The following is a 25,162-nucleotide window of genomic DNA, read 5'->3' as shown; positions in this document are numbered from 1 at the left end:
ACCAGCTGCATCACCCGAACATGACCATAAACCATACCGCTCTCCTAGTGGCATTAGAGAGAGCTACAGATCTTGCAGCCAGCTTTACAGAGTCAGGGTCCATTCACACATCCAGGGTGTATTGCGAATCCGCAATACACCCGTACGGCACCTCCATACAACTGCCTACTCTTGTCCGCAATTGCGGACAAAAATAGGACATGGTCAAATTTTTGGGCGGAGCTGCAGCGCGGAAGTTCGGGGCCGCACTCTGGAAATACGGATAGCACATAGTGTGCTCTCCGCATCTCTTCCGGCCCCAGAGAACGAATGGGTCCGCACCTTCCCGATATTGCCGAACAGATGCGGACCCATTTGCGGACGTATGAATGGACCCTCAGCTGAAGCATCTGCCAGGAACTTCGCTGCCTGTTTTAACATAGGCAAAGATGCAATTATATTTTCTCTTTGAATTCCTGCCATTAGATGTTCCTCCATCTGACTGATCCAGATGGACATGGAATGTGCAGTATAAGTGGCTGCTACACTAGGTCTAAATATGACCATTGAAGCTTCCCAAGATCTTTGTAATAGGGCTTCACTCTTTGTCCATTGGATCCCTAAGAAGACCGACATCCTCAAAGGGGAGGCAGACAAGTTACTTTTTAGGGCATTTATCCCAGAGGATGGCATCTTCTGAGAAAGGATACTGTTTTTTTTTCTCTGGGTCCGCCCATTTTTTCTTTATAAGTTTTGTAATTTAAGAACGGAGAGGGAACACTTTCTCGCTTCCCTCAATCCTTTAAACATAAGGTCTTGAACTGATTTAGGCTGCTTGGAATCCTCTATGTTTCACCCTTTCAGGCCCGGAGTTAATTTTTTAGTTTTGCGCTCCCCGCCTTCCCAGAGCCATAACTTGTGTTTGTTTTAAAATAATTTTTATTGGTTTTACAACAGTTAGGACGTACACTCGTGTGCACTTCCGGTTTCAGTGCACTCAGATGCCGTGTTCAGGATTGACCCCCGGCATCTGAGGGGTTAAATGTCCACGATCGGCATTACTGCTGGTTGCGGACATGAGCTACGGGTGTCTGCTAAAAGAAGCAGGCGGCCTCCCACTCCATGAAATTCCTCCTCTTGAGGGTCTATTTCAGAAAGAGGGGATAACGCAGCAGAGGTGGAAGGTTTCTGACACATGGATGCTATCCTGCAATCCAATATAAGAATACATCTGATACAGTACAATCAAATGGGAAAAATCAAATCAAACAATAACAAAGAGAAACAAGGAGGGAGGTAGAAAGGTCTGAGGGAAGGCAACTATTATGTTACAGAAAGGTAGTACTGGGTCCAAAGTATTGCAACAATATCACTGATATTCACAAACCATATTGCTATTCTTTTCAGTTTGAAAAACCTCTATAATTCTTCCAAGGTTTCCAAATCGCCTCAAATGTGTGTGGTGTTCGGGCTTCCCAGTGAGCTATCTGCTCAAGGCGGTACAATTGATCACATCTATTAATCCATTGTTTTAATGGGGGTATCAGTCTTTTTCCAGTAAACTGGGATGAGTATTCTGAATGCTGCCAATAGAATCTGACTCAACCTTTGCGTGTCTCTAGGGCACCTGAAATCCCCGAACACCCCAAAGAGGCACACCTTCGGAGAGACCGGAAAAGGCAGCTTACAAACCTCAGAAATGACATTACATATCTTACGCCAGTAGGAAGCAATCCTAGTGCAGTTCCACCATAAATGGCTGTGGGTGCCTACAGTCATGTGAAAAAATTAGGACACCCTTTGAAAGCATGTGGTTTTTTGTAACATTTTTAATAAAAGGTTATTTCATCTCCGTTTCAACAATACAGAGAGATTAAAGTAATCCAACTAAACAAAGAAAACTGAAGAAAAGTCTTTTCAAGATCTTCTGTAAATGTCATTCTACAAAAATGCCTATTCTAACTGAGGAAAAAGATAGGACACCCTTGCCCCTAATAGCGAGTGTTACCTCCTTTGGCTGAAATAACTGCAGTGAGACGGTTCTTGTAGCCATCTACCAGTCTTCGACATCGGTCTGAGGAAATTTTACCCCACTCCTCAATGCAGAACTTTTTCAGCTGTGAGATGTTTGAGGGGTTTCTTGCACGTACAGCCCTTTTCAAGTCACCCCACAGCATCTCAATGGGATTCAAATCTGGACTTTGACTTGGCCATTCCAGGACTCTCCATTTCTTCTTTTTCAGCCAATCTTTGGTTGATTTACTAGTATGTTTTGGGTCATTGTCATGTTGCATGGTCCAGTTCCGCTTCAGCTTTAATTTTCTAACTGATGGTCTCACATGTTCTTCAAGCACCTTCTGATACACAGTAGAATTCATCGTGGATTCTATGATGGTGAGCTGACCAGGTCCTGCTGCAGCAAAGCAGCCCCAAACCATGACACTTCCACCTCCATGCTTCACAGTTGGTATGAGGTTCTTTTCTTGGAATGCTGTGTTTGGTTTACGCCAAACATGTCCTCTGCTGTTGTGTCCAAATAATTCAATTTTGGACTCATCTGTCCAAAGAACATTATTCCAGAAGTCCTGGTCTTTGTCAACTTTATCTCTGGCAAATGTCAGTCTGGCCTCGATGTTTCTCTTGGAAAGCAAAGGTTTCCTCCTTGCACACCTCCCATGCAAGTTAAACTTGTACAGTCTCTTTCTGATTGTAGAGGCATGTACTTCTACATCAACAGTAGCCAGAGCCTGCTGTAGTTCTCGAGATGACACTTTAGGGTTTTTGGAGACCTCTTTTAGCATCTTGCGGTCTGCTCTTGGGGTGAACTTGCTGGGGCGACCAGTCCTGGGCATGTTGGCAGTTGTTTTGAAAGCCCTCCACTTGTAGACTATCTTCCGGACAGTGGAATGGCTGATTTCAAAATCTTTTGAGATCTTTTTAAATCCCTTCCCAGACTCATAGGCTGCTACAATCTTTTTTCTGAAGTTCTCTGACAGCTCTTTTGCTCTCACCATGGTGCTCACTCTCACTTCAACAGTCAGGAGCACACCAAACTAAATGTCTGAGGTTTAAATAGGGCAAGCCTCATTCAACATGCAGAGTAACGATCTACTAATTATGTGCACCTGGTGTGATATACCTGTGTGAGATCTGAGCCAATTTAAGAGGGAATACATGTGAGGGTGTCCTATCTTTTTCCTCAGTTAGAATAGGCATTTTTGTAGAATGACATTTACAGAAGATCTTGAAAAGACTTTTCTTCAGTTTTCTTTGTTTAGTTGGATTACTTTAATCTCTCTGTATTGTTGAAACGGAGATGAAATAACCTTTTATTAAAAATGTTACAAAAAACCACATGCTTTCAAAGGGTGTCCTAATTTTTTCACATGACTGTATGTCCCGCTCACATCTCCAGCAGTTTGGGCTGCATTCAGGAAACATGCGGTCAATTCTTTGTGGCGTATAGTACCATTGAGTAAGTACCTTATAGCTATTCTCTTGTAGTTTGACACACCTGGACACCCTATGAGGAGCCTTCAGGACACTATGTATTTCCTTTGCTGAGAACTGGATATTTAGCTCACTCTCCCATTTTGATATGAAAGAAACCTTGTCCGGGCGTGATAGGGCCAATAGAAGGCTATATAATTTAGATACTTTTCCCTTTGAGTCTTTTAATTGCAGAGCCATTTTCTCAAAAACGGATTTTTCTAATGGTACATTGAGATTTTTAAGGTGGGATTTCATAAAGGGAATAAAATGAGCTTTTTGGTAACTTGAAAGGCATGCCACCGTAGGGTGTTTTTCCAGGTCTTCGAAAGTTGGGACATCATTATCTGGACATAGCGACAAAACCGGAGTGGCAACAGCTTTGGCTCTGTCAGATATGGTTTCCCAGAACTGGGTTGAGGAGTGGCAAAATACATCCCGAACTTGCATCAGGGCGAGATAATTAGTTAATAGATGTTTTTTACATTTAGAGTCTTTCCACATGTCCAAAGAATATTTAGTGATGATATTATATGTTTGTAATTTAGCATGTTTTGGGGATTGGTCCAAGAAAATGAGGGAGTGAAGTGGGAGATTTAACATACTATCTTCTGTAGTTAGGTCAAACCGTTCTGAATAGGGTCTTAGGCATTCTAGGCATCTAAGTGCAATGACTGCCTTATGGTAGGTATATAGATCTGGAATACCAAGTCCCCCGTTCCTAGGGTGTTGCACCATAAGAGTGAGAGGTAGCCTACATCTCTTACCACCCCATAGGAATTTTGATAAGATTCCTTGCATTTTTACAAAATAAGCCTTTGGGATTGGTATTGGCAATGCTTGCAGATAGTAAAGAACAGTGGGCAGCAGTATTGTTTTAATCAGTGTTCTTCGCCCGAACCATGAAATAAATGGAATATCCCAAGAACCCAACAGATCCTCTAAACGTTTTGGCAATGGTTGGAAGTTGTCCCGAAACAAGTTTGAGAAGTCCGGGGTCAAAGTTATCCCTAAGAATACTATAGATTCATTAGTCCATTGAAAAGGGGTGGTTTTTTGTAAAGAGGCCATAGTTTTCGCCCTCAGGGTCACATTTAGGACTGTGGATTTAGATAAATTCACCAAAAAATTGGATAGCGAGTGGTAGGTCTGGAGAGTAGACATAATTGCTGGAAAGGCTGGGTTGGTGATAAGTAGGAGTACATCATCTGCGATTGAAGAAGCTTTTCTATGACCAATACAAACAGTAAGGGAGAAAGGGGGCATCCTTGGCGTGTGCCGTTTGAGATTGCGAATACCGGAGATAGGGTGCCATTCACCAGGATGCACGCTGTAGGATTATAGTACATTGCCATAACCCCACGCATGAATGTATATGAGATTCCAAAGTTTGACAACGTTTGAGTCATAAAGAGCCAATCCACTCTGTCAAACGCTTTCTCAGCGTCCATACTTAATATAGCCAATGGAGAATTGGATTTGGTAGCTATTTGTATAATATTTATAACCCTGATTATGTTGTTTTTCCCTTCCCTACCAGGTATAAAACCCACCTGCTCAGCCAAAATAGAGCCATAACTTTTGCATATGATGTAGTGGGAAGCGGGAAATAAAAATTCCAAATCCGGTGAAGTTGCTAAATAAAAGCAATTTCACCAGTTTTACTTTATTTTTAAATTTACGACGTTCGATGTGTGATAAAACTGACCGGTTATTTTTATTCTACAGGTCAGTACTAATCCGGCGATACCTTATATGTATCGTTTTTCTTGCGTTTTGAAAAAAAAATAAAAATTGAAAGTAGGACAAAAAATATTTTTTTTTTTTGTCCCCATATTTTGACCCCTATAACTTTTTTGTAATTATGTGTACAGAACTGAATGGGGAAGGGGGGAGTTCATTTTTTGCAGGGTGATCTGAACTTTATTTATACCATTCTGGAGTATGTATGACTTTTTGATCACTTTTTAATATTTTGTTAGAAAATGAAGCGCGCAAAAACGGCGAATCAGCCATTTGGACACTTTTTTCTGTTTTGCCGTATGGGGAATATTTTATACTATGGGCGTTTTGGCACATCGCGACACCCATGATGTGTATTTTTTTTAGTTCTTTTATTTTTGGAAAAGGGGGATGATTTGAATTTATTTTTTTACACTATAACAATCAATCATCTGATTGCTATTATCATAGACTCCAATGCACTTACATTGGAATCTATGATGATTTTACTACTTTCCTATGGAGCCCTATTACAGGCAAGGGCTCCATAGGAAATACTATGCAGCAGCCTCCTGTCATTCATAAAGACAGGGGCTGTTGCATACAGGCTCCGGCTCCTCTGATCGCCACATGGGGGAGCCGAAGCACCACTGAAAGTGTGCACTTCCGGTTTAAGTGCACTCAGATGCCGTGGTCAGGATTGACCCCCGGCATCTGAGGGGTTAAATGTCCGCGATCTGCATTACTGCTGGTTGCGGACATGAGCTGCGGGTGTCTGCTAAAAGAAGCAGGCGGCCTCCCACTCCATGAAATTCCTCCTCTTGAGGGTCTATTTCAGAAAGAGGGGATAACGCAGCAGAGGTGGAAGGTTTCTGACACATGGATGCCATCCTGCAATCCACTGCGCTGGTTACTTGCTCCTTGATTATAGTTCTGATATTGTCTAATAAAGAGGGCGATTTTTCAGATAGTTTATCCAGACATTAGGAGCAAAGATTCAATGCGGAGTGGACGTGCCTAAGGCTCAAGAAAATAGGGCACAATAGGGTGGTACGTCCTAGCTCTTTAATAGGACCAAAAGTGCTTAGTGATTAGAGGCTCACATTTTATAGTTTTGCTATGGTAGGCACAACTCTACTGTAGTCATATCAAACAAAAAAAAAATAGGTGCCTTTGGGTGTGCAGCCGCAGGATGAAGATCCAATGTAGAAGGTTGTCTAGTCCCTCTTCACTGACCGTTGCATAAAAGACTGAAGAAAATGGTATTACTTACCGGTAATTAGATTTTACAGAGCCCATGACAGCACCCATGAGCATCCCATACTGCACGGGTGTTGTAAAAAAAAAAAAAAAAAAAAAATTATATATATATATATATATATATATATATATATATATATATATATATATATATATATAATATAAATATTTTTACAACACCCGTGCAGTATGGGATGCTCATGGGTGCTGTCATGGGCTCTGTAAAATCTAATTACCGGTAAGTAATACCATTTTCTTAATTCTTTTATGCAACGGTCAGTGAAGAGGGACTAGACAACCTTCTACATTGGATCTTCATCCTGCGGCTGCACACCCGAAGGCACCTATTTTCTTTGAGAGAACCCCTTTACCGAAGGAAGGATCACCAGAAAAGTTCGAGTCCAACCTATAGTGCTTAAAAAAGGTTGAAGGGGAACACCAGGTTGCTGTCTCATAAATTTTCTCAATAGGAACCGAGGACCTCTCAGCCCAGGAAGCAGCCACCGCCCTGGTCGAGTGGGCCCTCAGGCCCACCGGGGGAGATAACCATGAAGAAAGGTAGGATAAGGAAATGGCCGACACGACCCACCGAAATATAGAACTCTTTGAGGCAGCAGAACCTTTGTTCCTCCCCTGAAACTGCAGGAAGAGTGAAGAAGACTTCCGCCAGGAAGAGGTAGAGGACAGATAGGCCAAAAGGGCTCTCTTGGCATCCTCTGAGGAAGGATTTTGACAGAGAGTAGGAAGAATCTCCTGAGAGCGGTGGAATTTGGTAGCGACTTTTGGAAGAAAAGCCGGGTCAGGACGGATGATAACTTTGTCCTCTAAGATTAAAGTGTACGGAGGGTTGATGGAGATGGGTTGGATCTCACCAATCCTGCGAGCAGAAGTCAAAGCAATCAAAACGAATAGCTTAAGGGCAAGATGCTTCATTGAAATAGAATTAATGGGTTCAAAGGGGGGGGGGCCTAGATAAAGCTTTAAATACCACCTCTAGACTCCGGGGGGAGGTACCACTAAAGAAGACCTCTCCACGGCTCTAAAAAACCTGGAAACCCAAGGGCTACTGGCTATGTTGTGATTAAATAGAACAGACAGGGCAGAAACCTAAACTTTCAGGGTACTGACTGATAGACCCATTTCTAGACCCTTCTGAAGAAACTCAAGGATAGAATGTAAAGGAGCAACCAAAAGAATGTTACTTAACTGGATCTGGGCAAAATTTAAGAACTTGTGCCAAACTCAGCTATAAATCCTTACTGTAACCTCTTTCTTACTTTTTAGGAGGGTAGAAACTAAGGCATTTGAGAAACCTTCCTTTTCTAATAACCACCTCTCAAAATCCAGGCCGTTAAGTGTCCCTGGACCGTTGGAAGCACCCAGGGATCGGCGATTGACATGGTCCGGAGTCCCGTGAACCAGGACTTCCTGGGCCAGAAGGGGGCAATTAGGATTACTGTGGCCCGCTCTTCCGTAAAACCCGGGGAATCAGGGGAAGAGGGGGAAAGGCATAAGCCAGGCGGAAATTCCACTCCTGCGTCAGGGCGTCTATCCCACAGAGGGATCCCGCGCTGCTCAGGGAATATAAATTTGGCACCTTCTTGTGGGTAGCAAATAAGTCAATTTCGGAGATACCCCAAAGATCTACTATCCTCTGAAACACAATAGGGTCTAGGGACCATTCCCCCTGGGACAGGGTATGGCGGCTCAGGAAATCCGCCTGTTTGTTTTCTACCCCTTTGATGTGGACTGCCAATATAGAGGTGCATATCCTTTCTGCCAGACTCAGAGTGACATAAGCTTCTTCCATGAGAGCTCTGCATCTTGTCCCTCCCTGTCTGATTAAATAGGAGACTACAGTCCTGTTGTCTGAAAGAATCCTTAGGTCCTTTCCTTCTATCTTTGGGAGAAAGGCCCTCATCGCAAGGCTGTCCGCCATCAATTCTTTCAGATTGGAGGACTCTGCTTTTTGTAGAGGTTGCCAACGACCCTGGAAGGAAGTTCCCTGAATGTGGGCACCCCACCACCAAGGGCTTGCATCTGTAGTCAGGCACACTAACCTGTCCGTTCAGAGGCCGGTCATGTGACTTTAGGAGCGCTCCACGGCCTGCTCACAGCCGGAGCCGCTCCTCTACCTCCCCCTGGTGGCCGGCATCTTCATCCACATAACACGTGCCGCCGTCTCCAGTATCCCCGCACATCGATCGCCCCCTCCGGAGCTCAGCTGTGCTTCTGCCTGCCAGCGCACCACCGCTACTTACCAGGGATCGCAGGTTAGTGGGGAGCCACAAGAGGAAAGGATCCAGCATGTTGATACTGCAGGCTTCCCATCAGAGAAAGGAAACCACACTGAAGAGGAGGAGTATGTCCGCCCATTTTATCCTGCAGGTTTCCTGTCTCTGTGGGGCGGATCCTCCTCTCTCCGGTGGTGCTGTCATGGGCCATAGGGAAAATACTGCTTTTGGCGCTCCAAAACCAATCAAGGCAACTTGAGTTTCAAAACTTCTCTAACATGCTCACAGCAGTCGTTACACATTTCCAGGAGTAATAGAGGAACAAACTATCAAAACTTGTCGAATTCAGTACAGGTGTAATTGGAAGAGTTGATGGTCTAAATAAGGTTTTCACATGGAGTACTACATATGGTAGTTTTCTCATGCGCTGCACTGGGATCCTCAAGTTGCCTTGATCAGGGTTTGGAGCGCCAAAAGCAGAATTTCTTCATTAGGAGCAGAGACTTTTTATGTCTAGGTCGGAGATAGACTTTTCTTGCATATGGAACACTTTTTAATATGCTGAGATCCTTCAGCTGCCTTTTGAGCATCCCTGACCTATAATCAGGAGGAAGCAGCAGATAGCTAAACTAAGAGAAACCCCACCACCTTATGGTGTATTAGCATCATATCACCTCCACTGAGTGAGCAAATATAAGGTCACCAAGATACAGGGGAGGAGGATTCACCAGGCTGAGGGCCTTTGTCAGTTTTGCAGACTTGCACATGTTATCGGACTCACTGGGCCTCGACATCCCGAAGAAATGAGGAGACACTGCCAAGAGTCCTTTCCCTCCAGTTTTTAAACCGCTTGTTGCCTAGGGGGAAGTGACTGGTCCAGCAGTGCTCCTTGAGATCTCGAGCCCACCAAGAATCTCGTTTGCCCTCGCTCATGTGACCCGGCGTCCTCTTGCAAGATTTCGCACGGACGCTGCCCGTGGCAGCTTCCACCTGAGGATTTATGCCAAAGCCCAGGAAGGGCCGCACCACAAGCCCCGTCTTTGACTTTTCAGGACGGAGATAATACTGCAGCATGCCGCAGTTTTATCGCCGTCCAAAATTCTGGAACACTTGCCGGATGCAGCATTTTTCCCATTGACATGCATTGGGTGTTCCAGCTAAACAGATCTGGCATTGCGGTCTGCGCATGCTCATACCGGAAAAAAAAAATTGAAAAAAAAAAAATGCCAGATCCGTTTTTCCGGATGACACCGGAGAGACGGATCCAGCATCTCAATGCATTTGTCATACGGATCAGGATCCTGATCCGTCTGACAAATGCCATCAGTTTGCATGCGTTTGACTGATCCGAAAGGCAGTTCCGGCGAAAGAACTGCCTGCCGGAATCCTTTGCCGCAAGTGTGAAAGTACCCTATATTCACATCTCTGTGCTTTCTATTTTTATGTTCTATCAGATGATCAGAAGAACTAAAAAAAAATGGTTAAAGGGAGTCTGTCACCTACATAACATGTTTTAAACTGATGATATAGCTCTGTGGGAGGCAGATCCATAACACTGATGGTACCCATGTTTAGTTTTTCAGAGCCTCCAAAGTACCTAAAATGAAGTTTTAAAAATATGCAAATTACCTATCGCAAGTGCCCAGGGGTGGAGAGTGTGCTGCAAGTGCCCAGTGCTCCCTGCCTTACTTGCTCCTGTCTCCCCTCTGTATCGTCCGGCCAGCCCTGTATCCTTGCTGGGTCATTTTTGTCTCCAATAATCCAGAGCCTGTGCGCTTTACTGCCGGTGTACGTAACTGGCGCATGCACACGGCATATCAGTATGCCTCTGCCCACAGTGGGCAATGTACTGCGCATGCCTGGACCCGGCGGTGAAGCGAACAGGCACTAGATTATGAATGGTGATGAGAATGACGCCGCAAGGATACAGGGCTGGCCGGACGATACAGAGGAGAGTCAGGCGCAAGTAAGGCGGGGAGCACTGGGCACTTGCAGTACACTCTCCACCCCTGTGCACCTGCGATAGGTAATTTGCATATTTTTAAAACTTCATTTTAGGTACTTTGGAGCCTCTGAAAAACTAAACATGGGTACCATCAGTGTTATGGATCTGCCTCCCACAGAGCTATATCATCAGTTTAAAAACATGTTATGTAGGTGACAGACTCCCTTTAAAATAAAAAAAATAAAAATCCCAATTATGGGCAGTGAAGCTCCTGCCTACTGTACTTATTGATTCAGATGAGCTGAAAGCTCAACGAAAATGTGAATCCATAACGCGATTCTTCGATAACCCGAATTTTAGACGCCAAACTTAAAACACAAGTTCGCTCAACATTAATGCCCCCAGAATACACCACATGGCCCCTACTCATAGATTTACACCCCGTAAAGACCCCCCATGTCCCCAGAATAAACATGCGCCCTCGCGCACAGATTTACACCCCATAAAGCCCCCATACACAGACCTGCACCCTCGTGTCCCCAGAATACACATGTCCCTCCTCGCAGATTTACACCCCATAAAGCCCCCATACACAGACCTGCACCCTCATGTCCCCAGAATACACCATATGTCCCTCCTCACAGATTTACACCCCATAAAGCCCCCATACACAGACCTGCACCCTCGTGTCCCTCCTCACAGATTTACACCCCATAAAGCCCCCATACACAGACCTGCACCCTCATGTCCCCAGAATACACCATATGTCCCTCCTCACAGATTTACACCCCATAAAGCCCCCATACACAGACCTGCACCCTCGTGTCCCTCCTCACAGATTTACACCCCATAAAGCCCCCATACACAGACCTGCACCCTCATGTCCCCAGAATACACCCTTGTGTCCCTCCTCACAGATTTATACCCCATAAAGCCCCCATGCACAGACCTGCACCCTCGTGTCCCCAGAATACACCACATGTCCCTCCTCACAGATTTACACCCCATAACGCCCCATACACAGACCTGCACCCTCATGTCCCCAGAATACACCACGTGTCCCTCCTCACAGATTTACACCCCATAACGCCCCCATACACAGACCTGCACCCTCATGTCCCCAGAATACACCACGTGTCCCTCCTCGCAGATTTACACCCCATCCCATATTACACAGATCTGTCTGTAATCGCACCAAATTCCACTCCACCACCCAGATAGCCTGGAGTCCATGAGCCCCACTGCCCCCGAGTGCTTCACATGCTCTCCTTTCCTCCCCAGACCTGCACCCTGATATATGAGCTCCATATGCTGCCTCTCCTCTGTGTAGTCCGGGACGCACCACATCCTCCCTCACAGGGCTGCTTGCAGGCACGCAGCCCCTCCTCCTTCCACAAGCTCCTGCAGTCCGTGTTTGCCAGCGCTTCTCTCATTGGGTCATGTGACCACAAAGGAGCATGTGATCAGTGACGTCACGACCCTCCTTCGAACAACTCCATTCTAGCATCTACAAACCTCCATTCGGGAGGCATTTGTGCCTTGACTTTTGGAAGTGTCCTTCTTTGTGGTAGAGGAGCGGCTCCTGGGATCGTCCTCAGGAGTTTCTTGCTCCACGATAGAGCACTTGTCAGTCTGGGTGCAGCTGCTTGTAGAGACCCCTCTGAAATAAGTTATGCTTTGTGCTGCTCATAAATCACCATGAATGTGCTAAACGACTCTTGCGTGTCCATTAAAGACATTAAGACCGGGCAGAAAAACTTAAATGTCATCTTTATTGTCCTGGAGATAGGTAAGTGAGTGCCCCTCGTGTAGAGGGCCCGTGCTTAGCAGACACGTGGGCACAGCTGGCATCCCTGGCTGCAGCAGTCCAGCTGGGCCACCACTGCTGACTGCTCTTCTGGCTCATCAGACTTGTATTTCTATTACTAAATTCCAGTTTTGTTTTTCATGTCCATTTTTCACACAGGCAGAGTTACAAAAACTAAAGATGGTCATGAAGTGAGGTCCTGCAAGGTGGCAGATAAAACGGGCAGCATCACAGTCTCAGTGTGGGATGAAATTGGAAGCCTTATTCAGCCAGGAGACATAATTCGCTTAACAAGAGGGTATGTGACAAAACCTGGGAGGTCCGAGGCACCAGTGATAAAACCTGGGAGGTCCGTGGCGCCAGTGATAAAACCTGGGAGGTCCGTGGCGCCAGTGATAAAGCCTGGCAGGTCCTTGGCGCCAGTGATAAAGCCTGGCAGGTCCTTGGCGCCAGTGATAAAGCCTGGCAGGTCCTTGGCGCCAGTGATAAAGCCTGGCAGGTCCTTGGCGCCAGTGATAAAGCCTGGCAGGTCCTTGGCGCCAGTGATAAAGCCTGGCAGGTCCTTGGCGCCAGTGATAAAGCCTGGCAGGTCCTTGGCGCCAGTGATAAAGCCTGGCAGGTCCTTGGCGCCAGTGATAAAGCCTGGCAGGTCCTTGGCGCCAGTGATAAAGCCTGGCAGGTCCGAGGCGCCAGTGATAAAGCCTGGCAGGTCCGAGGCGCCAGTGATAAAGCCTGGCAGGTCCGAGGCGCCAGTGATAAAGCCTGGCAGGTCCAAAGTGCCAGTGCTTGGTCAGTAACTCAAAGTCACATAGATCATATTAGGAAAGGAAAAATCTCTTCAGAAACATACATTCTGCTGGGTGAAAGTTAAAGAGGACCCCAAGAAAACCTGGGGGATTCCTATTTTATATTATTATTTCAGATTCCCTAATGACTTGTTTGTGAAGTATGTTTAAGCTCTGGCTTAGTGACCGTGACCTGCGGGAGACAGAGATGGTGACAATACAGCAAGGCCTGTATTGTGGTGTGTCCCGACTCCTGACTGTCCGAGATGTGATAGTGCTTGGGCCCCATGGATTTCCTGGGGATGGGGGTGACTTTGTTCCCTGCAGTATTGTATGGTTATGTGTAACCTTTTCTTAAAGGGTTTTCCCATCTCATCCATAGATGGTATATCCCCAGGATATGCCACCAATGTCAGCTGCGGGTCCCACCGCTATCTCCAGAATGGGCCCCCAAAAGTGAAGGAGAGTTCACCGCACTTGTATGGATGCACTTCTGTGGAAATTTTGAAAATTGAGTAAGCACGTTCAGTTATTTTCAGAGATCCCATAGCGGCATCAAAAACGGCATCAGAAAAGCGCAACGTGTGGCCTTACCCTTAGGGCTCTTTCACACGAACGAGTTTTCCGCGTGGGTGCAGAGTGCATGATGTGAACACATAGCACCCGCACTGAATCCTGACCTTTTCATTTCGATGGGTATGTGCACATGAGCTTTTTTTTTTTCCACTCATCAGATCTGCTTTGCGTGAAAATCGCAGAGTGTTCTGTATTCAGCGTTTTTCACGCAGCCCTGACCCCATAGAAGTGAATGGGGCATCAGTGAAAAACATATTGCATCCGGAAGCAAGTGCGGATACAATTCGTTTTTCACTGATGGTTGCTAGGAGATGCTGTTTGTAAACCTTGAGTTTTTTTTATCACGCGCATGAAAAACGCATCAAAACTCATTGCACTCACACGGAAAAAAACAGAACAATTGCAGACAAAACTGACTGAACTTTCTTGCAAACTGGTGCGCGTTTCACTGAAAGCATATGAACCTAATCCATCACGCTCGTGTGAAAGAGGCCTTAGACTACCTGCTCATACTGTGGATTACGTGCATTTTTTTTGTGTGTGGATTCTTGTGCAGAAGACCCTCAACGTAATGTAGAATCCGCACCGTGTACGAGATTAGACAAATCTCATGTTCACTTTGCATTTTAATCCATGCGGATTTTGAAATTGTGCGAGTTTTGTTTGTGCAATGCAATAGTGAGATGTGCGGCAAATCCGCAACACAACCAGCAAGTAACACATGCATTTTTTGGGGCAGATTTGGAGTGGAAACTTACAGAAATCCACATGCACGGCCACCCTCCATTCATTTCTATGGGAGCGCTGAAAATAGCCGAGCAGATCACTTGGCTATTTTCGGAAGTCCCATTGACATTAATGTCAAGGGAGGAGGGTGGCCGCGCATGCACAGTGCCCCCTCCAGGACGGATCCGTTTTACAGCCCATAGACTTCTATTATGAAGGATTGAATAATGGAATGCCTCTAAAGGCATTCTGTCATAGAATTGCGTTATGGTCTGTTGTAACGCAATTCACCTTTTACCAGTAAACGAAGCGTGAACGAATTTCAAAATATGAAATTCGCTCATCTCTAATCATAATCATTGCAGACTGGGCCTGGAAAAGAGTCACTGCCACCTGAGAAGAGTCCTGGTTATTCATGAATTCCTGCCCACCTGCTGATGACTGACCGGCTTCTACCTAGTGTTCTCAGCAGATGGGCGGGGAGTGCAGGAGATTATGAATAACCATGATGACTCTTCTCAGGTAGATTTGACTCTTTTCGAGGCCGGGGCTGCAATGATTATGATGCTGGTTCTCAGCAGCCACTTACTTTTAGCTCATAAGTGACACACCGCTGCAATCAGCATTTCTGTCACTATTTTATGCTGCCCTCAGTGACGTCAGCATAAAGGTGATTCAACGTAACAGGCGGTGTTTCTCTATGAAAAACACAAAAGGTGCATCATAGGGTAGTACAGTCCAGATAAATAAACAAACAAAGTGCTCCAAATTGGAGGCTCACCTTAATGGGTTGTGCGATCAATAGGCACTGAAGGCTTGAAAGGGGTGTAATGGGTTCCCAGGGCAGATGGTCATGCAGCCAGGGATGTACGCATTTCCACGTAGGGATGCCTGGAATCTCCAAGAAGGCGGATAGATTCAAATAGAAGGAAGAAACTCCCACGGCGCAAAAGGGCCAATCTTTGGTGACGACACACAAACTTGATTTAATAGCTTAGCAGGTGGTACCACCTGCTAAGCTATTAAATCAAGTTTGTGTCGTCACCAAAGATTGGCCCCTTTGCGCCGTGGGAGTCTCTTCCTTCTATTAGCATAAAGGTGATGACAGGTTCCCTTTCACCACCTCCCATCCGCACGTTGAGTATAAGGCCTCTTTCACACGAGCGTGTCCAGATGCGTTGCGGCAAACCCGCGCAAGTAGGTACCCAATTGCAGTCAGTTTTGACTGCGATTGCGTTACGCGATAAAAACGGGAGTGCAATGTGTTTTGCACGCGCGTGATAAAAAACTGAATGTGGTACCCAGACCCAAACTTCTTCACAGAAGTTCAAGTTAGGGTTCAAGGTTGTGTAGATTGTATTATTTCCCCTTATAACATGGTTATAAAGGAAAATAATAGCATTTTGAATACAGAATGCATAGTACAATAGGGCTGGAGGGGTTAATTTTTTATTTATTTTTTTAACTCCCCTTAATCCACTTGTTCGCGCAGCTGGCATCTCTCCTGTCTTCTTTGAGGAATAGGACCTTTGATGACGTCACTACACGCATCACATGATCCATCACCATGGTAGAAGATCATGTGACGGACCATATGATGAGCGTAGTGACGTCATTAAAAGGTCCTATTCCTCAAAGAAGACGACAGAAGAGAAGCTGGGCTGCGCGAACAAGTGGATTAAGGTGAGTAAAATTTTATTTTTATTTTTTAACCCCTCCAGCCCTATTGTACTATGCATTCTGTATTCAGAATGTTATTATTTTCCCTTATAACCATGTTATAAGGGAAAATAATAAAGATCGGGTCCCCATCCTGATCATCTCCTAGCAACCGTGCGTGAAAATCGCACCGCATCCGCACTTGCCTGCGGATGCTTGCGATTTTCATGCAGCCTCATTCACTTCTATGGGGCCCGCGTTGCGTGAAAAACGCACAATATAGAACATACTGCAATTTTTATGTTACGCAAAAGTGATGCGTGAAAATCACCGCTCATGTGCAAAGCCCCATAGAAATGAATGGGTCCGGATTCAGTGTGGGTGCAATGCGTTCACCTCATGCAATGCACTCGCGTGGAAATCTCGCCCGTGTGAAAGAGGCCTAAACGTCCGGGAGGTGTATCTATATTTCTGAATAGGCGTTTCTGAATGTCCATTCAGAGATTGCAGCTGCATGCTAATTGTGCAGCTGCACGCTAATCGTGCAGCTGCAGATCGGGTTGCCTGCTGTCAGTGACAGCAGGGCAACCCTTAGAGAAGGCAGGGACAATTCCCAGGTGTCCCTGCCTTCTAGATAGCTGTATACACAGCGCTCACATGCGCTTCCTGTTCCGGCGCGGAGGTCATGTGACCGCCGGAGTCAGGTGAGTGCAGGAGCTGGCGGGTCTTTCACAGACCTCGATTAGCCCTGCACTGAGGCTGTACAGCGCTATATAGTGCTGTACAGCCTTTCTGGGGGGTGTATTTCCCCTGTAACTGGGACTACTATGTCGGCCCCAGTTACAAGAGAAATCAAGAAATCAGTAGTGGAAAAAAAGGGGAAGTTTAATGTCCCCCAGAGGTTTTGTATGACCTTTATGGGGGACGAAAAGGGTAAAAAAATAAAAAATAGGTTTCACATGTTAAAAATAAAATCTCCAAGTAAGAATAAAAAAAATATATATAAAAATAGACATATTTGGTATTGCCGTGTCCGTGATGGTCAGCTCTATAAATATATCACACGATCCACCCAGTCCGATAAACACCATAAAAGAATAAAAATAGAAACTGTGTAAAAAAAAAATATGCCATTTTTGTCACCTTACATCACGAAAAGTGCAACACCAAGTGATCAAAAAGGCGTATGTCCCACAAAATGGTACCAATAAAACCGTCACCTCATTCCGCAAAAAATGAGCCCCTATATAAGAAAATCGCTCAAAAAAAAAACAAAAAAAAAAACTATAGCTCTCAGAACATGGAGATACTTTAAAACATAATTTTTTTGGTTTAAAAAATGCTATTATTGTGTTAAGTTTAAATAAATAAGAAAAAGTATACATATTAGGTATTGCCACGTCCGTAATGATCTGCTCTATAAAAATGTCACATGAACTAACCCCTCAGGTGAACACTGTGAAAATAAATAAATAAAAACTGCTAAAACGACCAATTTTTGGGTCACTTTGCCCCATAAAATGTTATAATGAATGATCAAAAATACTACCAATAAAACTGGCACCTTATCCCCTAGTTTCCAAAATAGGGTCTTTTCTTCTGATCCCTGCCGTGTGCCCATACAGCAGTTTATGACCACATGTGGGGTGTTTCTGTAAACCGCAGAATCAGGGTAATAAATATTGAGTTTTGTTTGGCTGTTAACCCTCTGTGTTAAAGAAGAAAAAATATTAAAATGGAAAATCTGCCCAAAAAGTTACATTTTAAAAATTTGATTTCCATTTTCCTTGAATTAGTGTGAAACACCTAAAGGGTTAACAAAGTTTGTAAAATCAGTTTTAAAGGGAACCCGTCACCGGGATTTTGGGTATAGAGCTGAGGACATGGGTTGCTAGATGGCCGCTAGCACTTCGGCAATAACCAGTCCCCATAGCTCTGTGTGCTTTTATTGTGTCAAAAAACCGATTTGATACATATGCAAATTAACCTGAGATGAGTCCTGTATGTGAGATGAGTCAGGGACAGGACTCATCTCAGGTAATTTGCATATGTATCAAATCAGTTTTTTGACACAATAAAAGCACACAGAGCTATGGGGACTGGGTATTGCGGATGTGCTAGCAGCCATCTAGCAACCCATGTCCTCAGCTCTATACCCAAAATCCCGGTGACAGGTTCCCTTTAAGTAACTTGAGGGGTGTAGTTTCTACAATGGGGTCATTTATGGGGATATCCACTATGTAACCCCCACAAAGTGACTTCAGACCTGAACTGGTCCTTAAAGGGTTTCTACCACTCGCTTTGCACCCATTTCGTTTTCAGACACTAGTGATCCGCTAGTGTCTGATGTACAATACAAGCTAAGTATTATCTTATTCTGTTCGGCCGTTTTGTTTAAAAAAGCACTTTTATATTTATGCAAATGAGCCTCTAGGTGCTATGTGGGTGTCTTTTCAGCACCTAGAGGCTCCGTCTACCTTCATAAACTGCTGCCCAGCTCGTTGCTCCAGCACGCCCATCTCCTAGTAATTTCGATCCTCCCCCTGCTTCTGGCGTCTGAAATCTCGCGCCTGCGTTCGGTGGCATTCGGCGCAGGCGCAGTGGAAATGTCTGAGCAGGGAGCGGTCAGACATTTTCACTGCACCGAATGCGTATGCGGACAGCACATTCCGGCCCCATTGAAAATGAACGGGTCTGCACCCGTTCCGCTAAATTGCGGAACAGGTACAGACCCATTTTACGGACGTGTGAATGGACCCTTAGACATATTGGAGTAGGTCAGTACACTAGACGCTAGGGGCTGTTTTACTGTGCAGCAGATTTTTATTTTTATCTTCCTTGAGCTATAACTTTTTTATATTTTCATTCACATAGCTTATTTTGTGTGGGACAAGTTGTACTTTCTAATGCCACCATGTAATATCACATACAATGTAGTGGAAAGCGGTAAAAAAAATTCCAAATTCCTCCACAGTTTTACGGGCTTTGTTCCCACAGTGTTTTGTTTGCGGCAAAACCGACCCATACCACATATGTATAGGTTTTTTATGTCTAAATAGTGTAAAAATAAATTAAAACTTTTTGATTACATTTTCGGGGTAATAGAAGCAATGAAAAAATGGCAGTTACGCCATTTGCCCTATTCGAAAAATATTTTTTTATACTACTCATTTTATCCACTTGATTGCCCAGCTGGCATCGTCTTTTCTTCTTCTTTCAGGACCTGCAAAAGGACCTTTGACGTAATCGCGCTCACCACGTGGTGAGCTCGGTGACATCAGCGCAAGTCCTGCTGAATGGAGATAGAAGATCCTTCTATCTTCATTCAGCAGGACCTGCGCTGACGTTGCCACGCTTACCACGTGGTGAGCGCGATTACGTCATCAAAGGTCCTTTTGCAGGTCCTGAAAGAAGACGATGCAGGTTGCGCGATCAAGTGAATGAGAGGAGTTATGTTTTTATTATTTTTTTTAACCCTCAAATGACATTGTACTTAGCATTCTATATTAAAGAATGCTATTATTTTCCATTATAACCATGTTATTATGGGAAATAATAAAATCTACAGAACACCAAACCCGAACTTCAGTGAAGAAGTCCAGGTTCGGGTCTGGGTACCATATTGTTTTTTCTCACACGCGTGCAAAACGCATTGCACTCGCGCAGGAAAAAACAAAACATTGGAACGCAATCGCAGATAAAACTGATTGCAATTGCGTGTCTACTTGTGCACCCTGAACGCATCCGGCCTTCACCCTCGACGCTATGTGTAAAAGAGGCTTTAGGAGTCCGGTGGGTGGCCTTGCTCAGAGATGGCAGTCAATCACTGGTCGGGATTCTCCTAAGCATAGAATGAGCAGGGATTTAAATTAATAAGCTACACTTTATACTGAGTCAGTATAACACAATTCATAATTGACCGAAAAACTCAGTTTTTATGTATGGACTGTGCACTGCATGGTGTTGATATTTATGGGCGGTTGCTCCATTCTTGATTATTGGTTTAAATTTTTTGGGGTATAATGAGTCAGTATATATCAACCATATTGGCTTGTTCAGTTCTGCTTTTGGCAGATCAGACATGTTTCATAGTTCCTCCAAAGGCTTCTTACCCACTGCACTGTAATAATACATAGCTGCAAGTATGTAGTTGGGCCTCAGTGACATACTACAGTTCTATGATGGTGCGGGCTCAGGATCTGTGTCTGTGCCATCACTTGCAGGTGTTAGTTGTATCATACCAAAAACAAATAATGAATACATTTCCGCTCACCAATTTATGTCCATACTTGGTGTCCAGAAAAAGCTGATTTGGCAACAGGTTCAATGCTTCTCTAATAAGGCAAAAATGTTGGCACCCAAGCTGAACTATTAAAAATCATTATTTATTGAAAAGTCAATTTAATTTATTTTTTAACATGACACAGAGCCCGAGTCAAATAGTTGACATGTTTTGAACCTAGTGACTCATAGTCCGAATGAAAGGGGCAGCTCATAAAACTTTTTTTTCCAATTCCGCCCCCTTTGTAATTGTTTTTCCAGCTACCCACTACACCATATGTAAAGTAAACGGTGCCATTAGAAAGTAAAACTTGTCTCGCAAAAAACAAACCCTTATATGGCTATGTGAACAGAAAAATCAAAAAGGCTATGTTTCCAGGAAGTCTGGGAGCGAATAATAAAAAATCCTCTGGGATTAAAGGGGTTAAACAGAAAAATCTGCACCAAAAACCGCGCAGAAGACACACCAAAACTGTGATAAATAGTGCAGATTTCTTGGGTGTTTTTGACATGCGTGTACAGGTAGCCTCATAGGGAGGAGTGGTGCAGCTGCTGCTGTGTATCCAGGCAGGATCAGGGAAGCAGACAGTGAAGTACATTCCAGCGGGTTTCCCTATTATGGCAGCCTGGCATGAGTTAGCACATGTTAACAGGGCACACTAAGCCCATTCTTTGCGAAAAGAATGGCTTATTGTTTATTGCTGAACTGTAAGACCTGTACTGACTGGACTCTGCATGGACCTGTTTAGTTTCAATAAGTTTTTACTTTGGTTTATTCCATATAAATGCAAGCAAATACAAAAGAATAAAAGATAAATGCCTATAATAACCTAGACAAGGTCTGGTGTAAGCTTTCCAAACTGTAACAGGTAGGCATGTTCAGCGAGCATTAGCTCTGTTGGTCTCAGCTTGTCAACCTATGTGTGAACTTGTGGGTTTGTATAGAAAGAAGGACCTTTACAATACAGGATCCGAAAGTGGGAAGGCATGGCAGCCACTGATTATGAGACTGGATTCTAGATTCAATAGTAGGGGAGTAAAATGTGGCCACGGGAAGAAAAACGCGCTCATAGGGTAAATAAGTTAAAAGATGATCCTCCCAAAAAACAGGAAGAGTGGTACTGCTCACCTGTTGTTTGTTGCAACTGAAATGGAGGTGAATAAGAGTGATTACGTGTCGCTGGTTGGTGCTGCCGATTGCGTCCGCGTTCCCCTTTGGCCGGGGCCAAGCCGCCGTCTGGGTCAATGAACAAGGTATATTTCCACTGGACTTGGGGGTCGAGTGGAGGGGTGGACCGTAGGCGCAAAAACTCAACCAGAGTTTTTTTTACAAACAAATCGTTTTTTTTATTGTTATCGTGACAACGCGTTTCGGGGTTCTGCAGACCCCTTTTTCAAGTCTAAAAAACATATACACACAATCGCACAAATTAAGAACACACTGATGGGCCTCAGGTTACAAAAATGTATGATAAGAGATAATAATAGATAATAAAAAATGATAGTAATAATAGTGATAACATGCTCAAGGGTACATAAATGCGTAAATGCAAATAAATCAATGGAATAAGGAATCAATAAATAGAGATTAGAGAATAGATATGAATTGTAAAAACAAAACACAAAAAAAATGTAATAATATATATACTGCTCAAAAAAATAAAGGGAACACTTAAACAACAGAATGTAACTCCAAGTCAATCACACTTCTGTGAAATCAAACTGTCCACTTAGGAAGCAACACTGAGTGACAATCAATTTCACATGCTGTTGTGTAAATGGGATAGACAACAGGTGGAAATTATAGGCAATTAGCAAGACACCCCCAATAAAGGAGTGGTTCTGCAGGTGGTGACCACAGACCACTTCAGTTCCTACGCTTCCTGGCTGATGTTTTGGTCACTTTTGAATGCTGGCGGTACTTTCACTCTAGTGGTAGCATGAGACAGAGTCTAGAACCCACACAAGTGGCTCAGGTAGTGCAGCTTATCCAGGATGGCACATCAATGCGAGCTGTGGCAAGAAGGTTTGCTGTGTCTGTTAGCGTAGTGTCCAGAGCATGGAGGCGCTACCAGGAGACAGGCCAGTACATCAAGAGACGTGGAGGAGGCCGCAACAACCCAGCATCAGGACCACTACCTCCGCCTTTGTGCAAGGAGGAACAGTAGGAGCACTGCCAGAGCCCTGCAAAATGACCTCCAGCAGGCCACAAATGTGCATGTGTCTGCTCAAACGGTCAGAAACAGACTCCATGAGGGTGATATGAGGGCCCGACGTCCAAAGGTGGGGGTTGTGCTAACAGCCCAACACTGTGCAGGACGTTTGGCATTTGCCAGAGAACACCAAGTTTAGCAAATTCGCCACTGGCGCCCTGTGCTCTTCACAGATGAAAGCAGGTTCACACTGAGCACATGACAGAAGTGACAGAGTCTGCAGACGCCGTGGAGAAAGTTCTGCTGCCTGCAACATCCTCCAGCATGACCGGTTTGGCATTGGGTCAGTAATGATGTGGGGTGGCATTTTTTTGGAGGGCTGCACAGCCCTTCATGTGCTCGCCAGAGGTAGCCTGACTGCCATTAGGTACCGAGATGAGATCCTCAGACCCCTTGTGAGACCATATGCTGGTGCGGTTGGCCCTGGGTTCCTCTTAATGCAAGACAATGCTAGACCTCATGTGGCTGGAGTGTGTCAGCAGTTCCTGCAAGACGAAGGCATTGATGCTATGGACTGGCCCGCCCGTTCCCCAGACCTGAATCCAATTGAGCACATCTGGGACATCATGTCTCGCTCTATCCACCAACGTCACGTTGCACCACAGACTGTCCAGGAGTTAGCAGATGCTTTGGTCCAGGTCTGGGAGCAGATCCCTCAGGAGACCGTCCGCCACCTCATCAGGAGCATGCACAGGCGTTGTAGGGAGGTCATACAGGCACGTGGAGGCCACACACACTACTGAGCCTCATTTTGACTTGTTTTAAGGACATTACATCAAAGTTGGATCAGCCTGTAGGATCACCTCGGGGGGGGGGGGGGGACGACGACAATCTGCATTATCGGAATAATGCAGACATGTCTGGATGGCCTCAAACCGGGGATGTGTCATGGTCATACTGTACAGTGGGGTCTGGTATAGGACGTCCCCACTCTAGTATTGCCTGACACTGGGTTTTTGGATTAGACCCATATGCAGCACAAGGCCCCAAAATGTACTCATCTCGGCTGCACTGACCGGCGTCCAGCCACCGGGTCTAGCCAAAAATGAGCCTGGGTTTTGAGCGACGAACTGTTGGGCGTACAGATTCGTCTGCTCCACCATCAGATTCACCAGTGGGTTACTGAAAAAAAAACTAAAATAGTCAATTTCAGTAAACCCCACTGTGGGAATCTGGATTCCAGGATTGCCAGCAAAATCCAGAATCTCAGGCTCAAAGTCCACTGGGGGACACCAGCTAAGTTCATCGGCAGGGGGCTCCGGTGGACTTATTTGGTGGTCCGGGAAACCAGTACGAACCCCAGGGCGGCTCGTACTAGGGTGGGCCACAGGATCCCTACTATGTGGGGCCCCTGGCTCCGCCTGGCGGAGTCTCCTCCGCCTTGGTGGCTCATCGTCATCCGATGATGATGAGGAGGATGCGGATGACAAAGGGAACGTGGGGTCATCCTCACTGGGGCTCTCGGAGTCGGAGGCAATCTGGGCGTATGCCTCCTCGGCCGAGAACGTCCGGCGGGCCATGGGTGTGTGTGGGGGCAACGGATGTTCGCGTACTAAAAAAGGAAAAAAAAAGGGGGCAAGTGTTAGGGAAAAAAAAAATCGCGAATTAAAGCCATGACGTACCGGTACGTCATGGGTCCTTAAGGATTCGGGATCCATTCCTTACCAGTACGTCATGGGTCCCTAAGGGGTTAAGGCCCCTTTTACACGGCCGAGTTTTCCGCGCGGGTGCAATGCGTGAGGTGAACGCATTGCACCCGCGCTGAATCCGGACCCATTCATTTCTATGGGGCTGTGCACATGAGCGGTGATTTTCGCACATCACTTGTGCGTTGCGTGAAAATCGCAGCAAGCTCCTCTTTCTGCGTTTTTCACTTAACGCAGGCCCTATAGAAATTAATGGGGTTGCATGAAAATAGCAAGCATCCGCAAGCAAGTGCGGATGCAGTGCGATTTTCACACACTGTTGCTAGGAGACGATCGGGATGGGGACCCGATCATTATTATTTCCCTTTATAACATGGTTATAAGGGAAAATAGCATTCTGAATACAGAATGCATAGTACAATAGGACTGGAGGGGTTAAAAAATAATTTAGCTAACCTTAATCCACTTGTTCACGCAGCCGCCATCTCTTCTGTCTTCATCTGTGAGGAAAAGGACCTTTTGATGACGTTACTACGTTCATCACATGATCCATCACCATGGTGATTGATCATGTGATGAGCGTAGTGACATCATCAAAGGTCCTTTTTCTCACAGATGAAGACAGAAGAGATGGCGGCTGCGCGAACAAGTGGGTTAAGGTGAGATTTATTTATTTATTTTAACCCCTCCAGCACCATTATACTATGCATTCTGTATTCATAATGCTATTATTTTCCCTTATAACCATGTTGTAATGGGAAATAATACAATCTACACAACCTTGAACCCAAACATGAACTTCTGTGAAGAAGTTCGGGTCTGGGTACCACATTCAGTTTT

General features: G+C 45.1%; 1 protein-coding gene across 2 annotated transcripts in view; it reads left to right on the top strand.

Moving 5' to 3' along the window:
- The first annotated feature begins 12,101 nt into the window (after positions 1–12,101).
- The window catches only part of NABP1 (nucleic acid binding protein 1), a 67,267-nt gene continuing 54,206 nt past the window's right edge, over positions 12,102–25,162 (top strand). For both annotated transcript variants that reach the window (XM_044302873.1, XM_044302871.1), the window contains exons 1-2: positions 12,102–12,418; positions 12,596–12,734. In XM_044302873.1, the coding sequence (XP_044158808.1) occupies positions 12,328–12,418; positions 12,596–12,734 (230 nt within the window). In that variant the 5' untranslated portion in view covers positions 12,102–12,327. The remainder of the gene's footprint in view (positions 12,419–12,595; positions 12,735–25,162) is intronic.

Source organism: Bufo gargarizans, chromosome 8 (genome assembly GCF_014858855.1).
Source record: "Bufo gargarizans isolate SCDJY-AF-19 chromosome 8, ASM1485885v1, whole genome shotgun sequence".
In the NCBI taxonomy this organism is placed as follows: Eukaryota; Metazoa; Chordata; class Amphibia; order Anura; family Bufonidae; genus Bufo; species Bufo gargarizans.
This window is presented reverse-complemented; position numbering and strand designations above follow the sequence as displayed.